A 12,528-nucleotide genomic window follows, 5' to 3' on the forward strand; every position below is an offset into this window, starting at 1 on the left:
TCTCAAGTCTGGCTGACACTTTGGCTAAAGTTGCTGCTACTCACATGGATGTTCCTGAGCTTCTTTTTTCCTCTCTCCAGCCGGCTAAGCAGTCTGTGGTGCTCTCTGGGTGTCTGCTGAAGGAGTGTGTCGTCCACTGACACGGTCTTCCTCAGGGTCACTCTGTCCCCCCACAGTTCGGCCCGGGGTCTCTCCAAGTGTATAGGCTTGGGGATGCGCCTCACATGCGACACACAAGCCGCTTCTCCTCGGTCATAGTCACGCAGCACTGACCCTGAGAGAGGAAAACAGACACTTCAGGTGACAACTGACACCCACACAGGAGGGAGGAGGGTAGATCATAGAACCAGGCAGGCTGAGGACAGGAAACATCTCTTCACACCAATACAATTATTTCTCACTTGTGAGTAATCCAAAAATTAATATTCCTCTGTTTGCATTAACAAGGAAGTACTTATTACCAGCCCTCAACTCATTTCCTGTCTCAGTTCTGATCGCTCCTAAACCTCCTGTTAATGGAACTAATTCAAACTGCCTCCCACTACTTCCTTGAGTAAGTCATGCCTCTGACAGTTCTATTCTATTGAGGGCTGTATTAATAACAGAACAGAACAGTCCAGAATGTGGTACACAACAGAAGTACTTCCTCCAAGCCTACAGATTTACAAAGGATGCTACAGCAAACAGAAAAACATGGTGGTTACATAAAACTCTATATGAATACTTAAATAATCCTGCATAGGCTACAGTGCTTTAACTCTACCATACCTAATATATACCCTAACGTGTCCATTATAACTCATTTAAATCTGCCTCCAGAGTAGTTGGGGCACATGCATTTTAACAATGGTCAAACTAAAACATATCAGCATGTAGAATGGCAGCTTTCTGTGTGCTACTGTAAACTCACTATATAAAAGAAGCACAATACTGTCTTTACTGTTGGATGTACAGCAATAGTGTGAGTATGTGTACCCATTCAGACAGAGTTTATTATTACCTTGTTTCAGAGTAATAATAAAAGGAGACTTTAGTATACAGTATATTCCTATTTACATGTTTGCTTATTCAAAATGGTAGCTTGTGACATAAAACAAAAAACAATTTTTCACATTTTTTTCAAATTTTCAGCTTTGTTAGGTCATGTTCTTTAACATTAAACTAGGGGTGCAGGATAAATCATATTTTTTATTGTAATCACAATAAGACTTTATGCAAAAAACAAATCATTAATAGCTGTGATGACAGAAAAGATCAAATTACATTACAAGCAAAGAGTGTTAGTGTAGTTCAATTATTAATTGTGTCTAATGTTAAAGTGGTGGTATGCGCTCGTGTGCCAGGCTCCAACCCCAGTTATATCTTGCATAATGAGTGACTTAACCACTCTGCTACAGAGCCAATTACAACGCACATGTGCACTCCTTGGTAGCTAGCGAAGATTCTTTCTCTGGATAGACAAAGCACTTTTTGTAAGTCGCTCTGGATAAGAGCGTCTGCTAAATGATGTAAATGTAAAATGTAAATCTATAAAACTGTCCTAACTATCCTCTATCTGAGCAGTCTGTGGTAAAAATGTAAAAATGCTTCAAATTTCATAATTATTCTCACTCCCAGAGTTGTGTGTAAACTCTGTGACTGACACAGTAATGGCTATTGTCATGAAAACCTGCATCACCATGAGGACCTTTTAAGGAATTAGATAAATATTGATATATTTTTGTAGGCCTATTCAGAAATATAGCTGTTCAGAGAATGCTGACTGTTTTCTAACAGCATTGCAATGCTACAAAATATGCCTGCAATTGTGTTGTAAGAAGCTATTAGTTTTTCATTTCTTTATTTGCACTTTGCACAATAAGGAAGGAGGCTTTTGTATTGTATTTTTTTTTGCTTAAAGGAGACGTTAATTAGATTTCTCTTTAAGTGCATAACTTATGCCCAATCAGAGACACATTATAAATAATCATTATATATTGCTTCTCATAATGTCATCGTAATATCCAACAGGTTTTTTCACCAAGACAATGTTTCAGGGACACTACATAAAAAACAGAAATAACTTGCTTTTTTGACTTAAGGATTAAGAGGCAAGTACTCAAAGTGTAAAGGCACCCAAAGCTACCTACCAACATATACACGCAGACAGACACACACACATACGCACACACAGTGTACATCTTCAGGTGCTGAGGTGTTTTGTTTCACTGCATTCATTCAGCTGTCAGCTGTGAGGCTGCAGTAGATCAAGTTCATCCCTTTTACTAACTACTCAGCTACCGAGTCACTGGTAGCAACAGAGTGGCTAATCAGCTCAGCAATTAAAACTTTATGAGGATCTGGCATCTGTTATCCTTCTGAGAAAAGCTGTTATGGCAACAAGAGTGTCTTCTGTGATAGCACTCAAGATTAAGGCACTGCAGTGGTCCCAGAATATAAAAGCATAAGATTCTTAATGGCATACTGAGAGTGATTCTGTGCAGTGTGGATCACAATATAACCCACTAAGCCATGTCAAAACTAAGCTGAATCACAAGACAGCAAAGCTCAGATGATGTGTTACTATCAGAACTATTAAGGGCAGTAATAAATGACTGCACACACTATGCATACATTCATAGAAAAGCAACTGGGTTCAGAACAGATCCAGAAAATAACTTGGAACATTTTCTTTCTTTTCTTTCCTCTCTTTTCTTTCTTTTTTTTGCTTTTGTAAGAGGGCTGTGTTCAAACATTCCTTTTTTTTTTAGTACTGATCTGGACTTCCATTCAGCCATTCATGACTGGGAACAGTGCCATATGACAGGCTCATGGTATTACACAGCTGCACTTTGAAGAACATGTAGCTAGCTTCTCTCAAGTAGCGTATTGCTATGGTGACAGCGGTGACGATAGCACGTGTGTGCATGTGGGGGTGGGGGTGGGGGGTTATGCATATCATGTGTCCCATTGTAGCAGATCAAGTTGCCTTGCTGGATGCTAACGAGTGGGATTCCTGCAGAGTGCTGGCGTGCAGAGCTGGGTCATTATTTTCCCATTATAAACGTGCATCTCCTCACACCATCTGGTTCGGTGCATTCACTGCAAGCACCCCTGTATTTATCTATCACACAGCATAGGTATTTGAACATCTTTATCAAACAAAATGTACCCAGTGTTCTATTTCTACAATGCATTTAGTCTATACCTGTCTTTTCCCTACCTTTAATTTAATGTGTACTTTGTGTTTGTAGTTAACACTACAAACTCTTTAGAAGTAAATATGGCTAGCCCCAAGCTAACAGGAGTGAAATACCTCTCCATCTGATGGGTGCAACAAATCACATATTAATCAGACCTATACATTGCATACACCTGAAAACACTGTGCAGACTCATTGCCCAAGATATATTTGTAAATAAACAATGGTTACAAACAAAGGTTACAAAACTGATCACTACAGATAAATCACAATATTTTAGTTGCTGTTGTCATCATCGCTGGCTTGCTTTGCCTTCAGTCAATTATGTTTATCCCTAGCTGTTAAATGTTGATATCAAATCATCAAGTACTTATAGCTAGGGTTCTCACAATGTATATATTTTCAATATATGATTTTCAATCTTCAGAGGTCAAGATTATTTTTTTTCTATGAGTTAAAAATATGGTTCCAATTATACACTACACACATTTGTTTGGCTCAGATACATAGAAGCTCTCAAACAGAACCTTTTCAAAGCTTGCTGCACCCTAAAATTTATAAGTGCCTTCAGAAAAATGTTAAATCTTTGGAGAGTAGGTGCATGTATGGCATAACCCACCCCACTTTACTCTGATAGGACGCATTGAGATGCCAAGTTTTGACAGTCACTGCTCTAATTTGCACAAAAGATGGCAGAACTTTCTAAAAATACATTTTTAAAGGGGAATTCTGCTGATTTTTTCCAACATTTCTGCATAATTTGTTAAGATGTAAACAAAGTCATTCAGAGTGACTTGATATGAAATGCTCCATTCTAGAGAAACTTGGTGGTGACAGATACTGGATGTCTGAAGATTTAATGCCTCTAAAATTTACCTCACAGAAAGGTATTACATAAAATGGTTACGAATATGCTGCCTGCTATTGTTTTACAATAGTTTTATAAAAGAATTTACCCCAATATTATTTTATTATTATATATATTTTTTAGTTACATGCAGTGTATTTTTTAAGATAAAAAAGAAAAAATAGACAAAAAAAGAAAACTTTTTTTTAATTTACCAGTTTATACCTATTATTAGCATTACATTTAAAAACTCAGAAAACATGTGTAGGTTCACTGTTGGTTTTGAATAGTGAATAAAATGACTATATATGTGTTGTAGACATTGTGACCCTGGTTCCATCACCACCACTGTAAAGAAACTACTTCAGTAGTCGGTAAGTTTCCGCAGAATTGGGCAGATAACATCAAACCACTCTAAATGACTTTGTTTACTGTTGCTTTCCTCTAATACTGAATTATGATGAAATCTTGAAAAATCAGTGCAATTAATAATAAATTTCTATACATTGTTTCAAACACTAATTTTTCAGATTTTTCATACTGTACTGAAGTCGTTGCACCCTTACTGATACCAATGTGACTCGCAATAACAGCCAAGTAAACCGATAAGCTGACAAACCTGTCAAGCTAGAATCACAACACTTCATAATAATATGCACACATTGTAAGTAAATCGCATGTTCTTCATGTAGAAATGAAACAATTATTGGACTGTATAAACGTAAACATTTAATAAAAGTTACAACAGAGAGCCATCTGGCAGATTACAATAGATGCTCATATGTTTTTTAATTCTTCAAAGGCATATAATTGATGAAAATAGAATTTCCTGGAACTCTCAAAGTTTAAATGATACTCTGATTCAGCAAGCATACAGGCAAATTCTATGAGGCAGCTTAGCTATTTTCCATGCTGTCCATGTATGGCAAATGCAGCCAAAAGTAAAATAAGTGCAATTTAAACACAGGCCCAATTAAATTCCCGAGTCCTAAGTCCAAGAAAGTTCTAATAAAGCACACCTATGCTAATGAGCTACGGGCTCTGTTTCTATAGCAATGTTTAGGCTTCACTGCTATTGTAGGTTTTATCATCATCACACTGAGCATAAAGGAAGTGGCTTTATACAAGCCCTGTCTGCTCACACAATGAACATGTACTTCAGCCAGCAGTGACATAACATCTGATCACATCCTCCTACTGAGTGAGCCATTAAAAGAGCTCTTCTCGTTTACACTGCAGGGCTTTCAGCTAATATGAACAGGCAGACTGAGTAAGCGCTCTGGGAGCATGCAGCCCTCAAATTGCTTGATAATGTGTGTACTGTTGGGAGATTTAGAAGAACTATCATTACTTCCTCTGGCTGAACACCACAGATGAAAAAGAAACAGTAGCAGAGGAGTAAACGGATGGTTGCATTGGAAAACACTTATGACTGTATGACTGATGCTGCATAATATGGCGCAGCGATATTAACTTCTACACTTGATTGTTCTGTGCCAAGTGGGATCAATCATTCATTTATATGCTAAGCCAGACCAAACACTAAAGGCTATCCCTTAGTGTGGTTGGCAGTCTGGCAAGATATGCATTTTGGCAGCTGCAGAGTATTAGACAAAGGTGACTTCTCTTAATTTCCCTAATTATCAAATTTGTGTGGATATAAAACATAAAAACTGATGGCTTGTTCTGTTCCCTCTATATCTGTACCATCAACAAACTGTTAAATCACAGGAGACTAAATGCTAAGGTGTCGGCCACAGTTTCAACTGATGCCGGAACGTGGGAGCGTGATTAATCATGGCAGCATAGTGCGAATGATAATAGACATTTTTGTACAGAAAGGAACAGCAGGCCATCTACTGACCTGTAGCACTTCCTGTGCAGACATGATTAAATGGAATTTAAGAGAGCTGGGAGAGGAGAAATTGACGTTCAGTCTCTAACTCCTCTGCCATCTCTTCTGGAATGTTAACACCACTTCCACTCTTTCCTGTTAGCAAGCTCAAATGCAACAGTGCCCTCTACAGGATATATACAGAATACCCAGGAGAGAACATGGCTAACTTGAACATCAAGGGCTGGTTTCTCTGAGACCAAGACTAATTGGAAACCTAGACTAAAAATGACTTTCAAATGAATCACCATTGACTTTACAATTTAGTCCAGGACTAGGCATAATCCATGTCTAAACAACTGGCATTAAAGGGAAATTTCACCAATTTTCTAAATGTCTGCATAACTCAGTCCTTGACAGACAGTTTGATATAAAATGGTTCATTGTAGAGGCATACAGATTTCTTTACAATGGTGGTGACAGAAATAGGGTGCAATGTCTACAACACAGAAAGCCATTTTATTTACTATCCTAAACCACCAGTGAAACTACACACGTGTTTTGAGTTTACATATGTAAAGTTGATTATGGTTAAAAAGTGGTAAACCTGAATGTTTTCTCTGGGAACACCCTCTATGTACCTCTCCGCAAGGACAGAAATTAAAAAATTACCCTTTAGGCCAACATCTTCTCAAAACTACTGTAAAACTATGTCTCATGCACCAGACTGCATATTCGTAACCATTCCACACATCAGTTGTGAGGTAGCTTGCAGAGGCATTAAAGGCTTCTGATGTCTGGTTCTTATCAACACCACCGTGAACAATTCTGATTCTGTAAGTTTCTCTAGAGTGGAGCATTTTATATCAAACCACCTTAATGACTTGCATCTCAACAGAAATTCTGAAAAATCCACAGAATTCCCCACTAATTACAATAAAAGCATTTTTTGAATGTTTCATGTCATTGTGAAAACCTATGTGACATTCTCATCAGGACATAAAACTACTTCTGAATTTCAATCAACAAAGTGCCTCAAAAAAAACAAACAAAAAAAAAACATTTAAGGTGTTAAAAGCAGTAGATCTGGCCTATTCCTTAATACTGACATTACACTACGATACTCAATACAAGGTCATCACTCAGGTTCTTGGAATAACTGACTTTATTCATTGTGTAGTTACTAGCTATAAGAAATTAAGTTCACAAATTGGTTTTAAGCTGGGAATTGTTCAATGATCTTCCTGTAACCTGTTTTTTAAATGTGTCTCCTAAATTTGCATCAATTATCAATGCCAAAATAGTTAGGTGGAGTCTATTTTAAGTCACGTAGCATTGCTGAAGTGAATGAATGCATTGTTGAATAAATATATAAACAGACAAATGAGCAAGCTGCATGAATGAGTCAATAAAGGAACAATGGGCCAACTACAGAGTTCCTAATTTCCTGTAGCTCAAGCTGCTTATTGGCTATACATAGAGGTTATCAGACACTGGCTGTATCGCTTTAAAGCCCAGAAACCATAGACCTGACGCTAATGAAAAGGATGTAGTAGCTCAGCTCCCACCTACTGCATTACACAACACAGCATCATGAAAGAGCCAATACGCAATACCCACAGGGCTGCTTGATAAAATATTGATTCTGGCACTAACGCTGACTTCAGTACGTCTGTAGAGCTCTATTGTCAAAACTCTCACAAAAAGCCCAGATGGCATAACATAAACATCACCTTCCCCCTCCATTAGACTCTACCAAAATGGCTACAGGCAGTAAATATGGAGAACATGGTTATATGTTACAAAAATTACAATACAGCAAGACATCATATGCATTATGGAAAGCTCTTTCTAAAAAAATATGTCTCCTTTTCTTTGTTTCTGCTGCACTACTTTGCCAAATGCATCTGTACTGTCATTAGACTGCGTATATAGTATAGTACAGACTCTCAAGCAGGTACATGTATTAAAAACATGTCTTCTGGAACCTCTATGGCAGGCATGTGCTGCCCTTAGGCGCTGTCAACATTGTTTATGGCATTGAGAAAGAAGCTTCCTGCTTGTGTGCACCACCCATAATGAGATTGATAATAGCTCTCCCCTCTGAAGGTGGGTGGGCGGGGGTGGAAGGGACCTATTAGTTCTCAGTCCGTCTGCGCCAGCAGTTGTTGTTTCAGTTGACAGCATCTTGACAAATGAATTGTTCATTAGGCCATCCGTATGCTTTGACATAGCAATTGTTACAGCACTAATGAACAATGCCTGCAGGTGGCTGCCACAAGTGCAACCTGCAATTAGGAGCCATTTCCATGTCCAACAAAGGCACTAATGACAGGGCCACCTCTGCTGACTGGGAGTGTAACAGCATGGATTCTTGGACTGGTTTCCACCACGCTATAATAAAGCTTGTGGTATACACCACAGTATAGAAATATCCTCAGTCTTGAAAAAAAGGGCAAACTCCGCATATGTTCACAGTCATGTGTAGAAGTTCAAACACCCAGAGTGAAGTTACGTTTTGTTGATTCTCTTAGTGAAAATAAGTTAACACATCCTTTACAGGAAACAAACTTAAATATGGCATTTTACTGCACAATCAGTTATATTTCAATCAACAAAACATGTCATGGCGCCCAAACCTTTGCATTTGACTGTGAAAAATATGTAAGTTATACTGCCTCGTATCAATGCAGCTTTCTACGGCAAAGTGACCAGACATTTAGGTTTTATGAAGATTTCCACGTTTTCCAGCAATCTTCATATAATTCATTTACCTATTATAAACAGTGTTATAAACAGTTGTCCTTGTTTTTGTACATTTACCCCAGGAAAATTCCATATTATGGCTCAAGCCATTTCAGCATATACACAAACTCTGTCTCTCACACATATGCACAAATACTTCCCTTAATCTTTCATATAGTGCAAAAGACAGAAACCATGAATAAAATATGAAGTTATTCATATTTTAGCATCAGAAAATAGCAGAAACACATATTTAACAGGAAATTGTACAAAAGCCTCAAAAATATTTTTTTACCACACTTTTAAAGTTTCCTCTTACAAGTTGGCTGCATGGTCTGCTTCTCACAATCCAAGTAATCCCAAATACATTCAGTGGTGTTGAGGTCTGACTCTGAGACGGTCAGTCCAGGCTCTGAGGTGGTTAGTCCAGACCTTTTTTTCTCTTATTTCTCTCTCTTAATTAATGGCTGTTTTGACTAGAAATTAAAAGGAAGGTTGGTCTCTGACTTTTGCACAGTACTGTATCTTCACATTAAAATTCTCCTCTACACTCAAATTTCTCCAAAACCTTTTTATACTAATAATAATATGTATGGGTTTGAATTTATTCCAAAGCAAATTTCACAGAGACATAATTGCAGGTGTGAAACAACAATGAAATTATATTGTTATTGTGATTATATACAAAAAAAGACATCCTATCCATCTGAACAACGTAACATTTTACATTCATACAATATAAAGGTCTATAAATACAAATATCAATATCAATATCACCCAAATATAATTTGAGAATAATCTACTCTATTTACAAGTATTTTCACAATAACTTAATCAGTTAATGGGATTCCTGTCAATGATTTGCAAAGTTTGTCCGACCTTAAACCACTGCTACAAAAGAACAAATTTGGGAAGAGAATGGACAAGTCAACTGGTCACAGCACCTTGAGATAGTTCAGACTGGGAAAGGTATAGGATATATGAATGCATGCCTGGTTTATGACTGGCATACCTGAAGCATTCCAGTGCAGTCCTCCGGGGCTGGCAGCCAGGCGTCGCCGCTTCCTCAGACTCACACCCCCCTGACAGGAGTCCCTACTGGGGTTAAGAACTGGGGTGGAGGTGGACCGCAAGGCCACAGGGGATGAAGGGGTCACAGTGACTGGTAGGATGGGAGAAGGTGGCAAAAGACAGCTTTCCCTCTCCTGGGAATGGTTTGAATAGATGGACTCCCTCTCAAGAGGCCTGCTGAAGAGATTTAGTTTTAGATGACTTCGGTTATTCTGCTATGATTGCCTGCCATAAGGTGAAGATTTAACCATTATGATTACAATGCAAAAAAAAAACAAAAAAACCTGCATATTATTTGAGTGCTAAAAGACACGTATTATAACTGAAATTGAAATGCAGTCTGGGAAAAGTGTGAGATGTAATAAAATCTTGAGATTTAATAATACGTATTAAGAATATCCATCTATATCCACCAAAAATGTCATACATTTCTGAGTTAGTAAGTAAATGTTCCCAACAGCACCCAAACATTCACTCAAATACAGCTATAACCGTAATGAGCACTTTACACCATAAACCATTACAACTCCACTCACAAATTCCTGATTTCTAATAAAAGTCAAATAAATTCCTCATTATTAAGGTTAAATCAAGGTAAATCATTGTAGACCAAAACAATTTTGCCCAAAAGACAACTTCCTACTTACTAAACTTACTAAAAGGATTATTATATTCTCATGTGAATTTTTCAAGCCCTTTTGTCATGTACCTGTTAGTTGGAAGTGTATAGCTTTGGCTTTTCCATGATCCCCTCTTGTAGGACTTTGCCTTCTTTCTTCTGAATAAAAACTCTACCAGACGCTCCACTGTAAACATGGTACGCACCCCTCTTCACCACTTAATGAAAATTAGTTTGGAAAGGTTTTCCACTGCATTCCCTCCAATCCATGACGTAGATTAAACCTACATGCACCATCTGTATGTGGTACCATGGTATTTGCCCAGGGCTCCCAGCACGATGCCACTGCACAGTTAAAACAGCAGGACAATCACACAGGGTGGTAAATAGGCCCCTGGTGAAAGGCAGCTTTAGAGCTCTCTAGTGTACAACGTCCATCATAAATATTGAATTCCACCTGCAGCTAAAGTGTGCCAACAGAGAACACACAAAAGCCACGTCAGTCAATCAAGAGTCAAGTGTTGCACGTATCTGATGGTGGGTGAGATGGTTCCTCATGAGTTCAAGCGAGATATGAGAAGTTTCCAGAGTTTGCTTGTGTTTCCATTAAGAGATATAATAACACCTACAGGTTAGGCTATGCTTTCATTTATTTGCAATAAACAGCTCAGTAGCGGTTACCCAGAGTTATGAATGCTACAGAATTCTCATTCTTCATATAACCTTGGTTTTTCTATACATTTTCTAGAACGAAATGTGCACTAAGCTTTCGTACAGGGTATTGCTAAAAAAGCAAATGAGAGTCCTCTGGCCTATTATGCTGACTGATGAAAAAATGAAGACCTTATCACTGACTCCTCAAAGCTTATTTGATTGCTGAGATAATTTTCAGCTCTCTGATTATAATGGCACATACAGTGCTTCAGTGAATAACACAGGCAGGACAGGCTTTTTCAAAAACACTATGCACAAGGTTCATAATAAAAATTCTCAGAATGGTAGCACGAGCTTCACGACTGCAGGATCAAGATGTACACAAAGCAGCAATGCTTCACCTCTTAGCTACTCAGTGTGAGAAATGTACAGAAAAATACAGGCATCCCCCACTAGCTGGTCTAAATAGGTCCTAACTAGCAGTCACCATCTATTCAAGGTAAAATCTTTAATACAGTAGTGATCGTGCAGTGATTGAGCTAAATTCCACTATGACAGTGTTACCTTTAACACTGTTGTTTTTAATTGATTATTTTGGGTACTAATAAAAAGGCTGACCTGCCACCAAATCCTCTGATAATGCTTCCACAATGACATCTAGTGGACATACACTATACCAGATGCAGCACTTCAGCAGAGTATTCTGAAAGAAATCACTGATTTTTGTGCACTGCAGTATGTCTGGGTTGTAAACAGAGATTGCAATGTATCACCTTTTATTTTCTTCTTTACTTTAAGTATTGGCCAATACTGATCATATATTTAAACATAAAAAAAAAAAACTTTTAACCTATAATTAGTTATTTTTAGTTGAAGCACTCAAGCATCTAAAAGTAGGCTATCATGCTCATTCACTCATATCAACTACTAAAACACTACTGCCCCACAGGAAGAAATACACAGCTAACAACACCACACAATGTGAATGGCCATTCATTCTTTTTTTTTCCTCCGACATCCAGTCCAGCACTTCCTGCTGATATTGGACTGACACCAGTACCCATCAATACCGGTATGTCACCTTTGGCCATATACACAACAAAATCAAAAACAACTCATTCAGAATGCCAATGCCTTTTAGCGAAATTCAGTGCAAAAAATAAAAATAAATGACGTAACTAAAAAGTAGAATAATAGTGAATAGGGATATTAAAACTAAATAAAGCAGCAAAGTGTTGGGTCAATCATCAAGAGTCAACATTACTAGATGCCAAATTGATAAACAAATCAACAGCTTGATAACATGCTCTAACATACAAACACACATTGTCTATCTGTAGTACTTCGCCTTCCAAATTCCATAAAATGCCTTACCCAGTGTCAGTGTCTCCAGAGTCACTACTGCTGGACAGTGGTGAGGCCGAGCAGGTGGACTCCAGGCTCCTGGGTAGCAGTGTCGAGGGCATGCATAACCATGTCTCCAGGTCTGTGAACTTTGAGTAGCTCAACATCTCCAAAACACTGTAATACACACCGATTGATATGAAATAAAAAAGTATGTCTCTGATAAACAGGCA

At 38.0% G+C, this 12,528-nt stretch overlaps 1 protein-coding gene across 1 annotated transcript in view; it reads right to left on the reverse strand.

Moving 5' to 3' along the window:
* Nucleotides 1-12,528, reverse strand: part of ankfn1 (ankyrin repeat and fibronectin type III domain containing 1) — an 86,892-nt gene that overhangs the window by 71,038 nt on the left and 3,326 nt on the right. Inside the window, exons 3-5 of the mRNA XM_036572525.1 lie at nucleotides 12,326-12,472; nucleotides 9,620-9,852; nucleotides 45-274 (exon numbers count right to left, since the gene is read on the reverse strand). Of these exons, the coding sequence (XP_036428418.1) occupies nucleotides 45-274; nucleotides 9,620-9,852; nucleotides 12,326-12,472 (610 nt within the window). The remainder of the gene's footprint in view (nucleotides 1-44; nucleotides 275-9,619; nucleotides 9,853-12,325; nucleotides 12,473-12,528) is intronic.

The sequence above is a fragment of the Colossoma macropomum genome, unplaced genomic scaffold (assembly GCF_904425465.1).
Source record: "Colossoma macropomum unplaced genomic scaffold, Colossoma_macropomum, whole genome shotgun sequence".
NCBI lineage: Eukaryota > Metazoa > Chordata > Actinopteri > Characiformes > Serrasalmidae > Colossoma > Colossoma macropomum.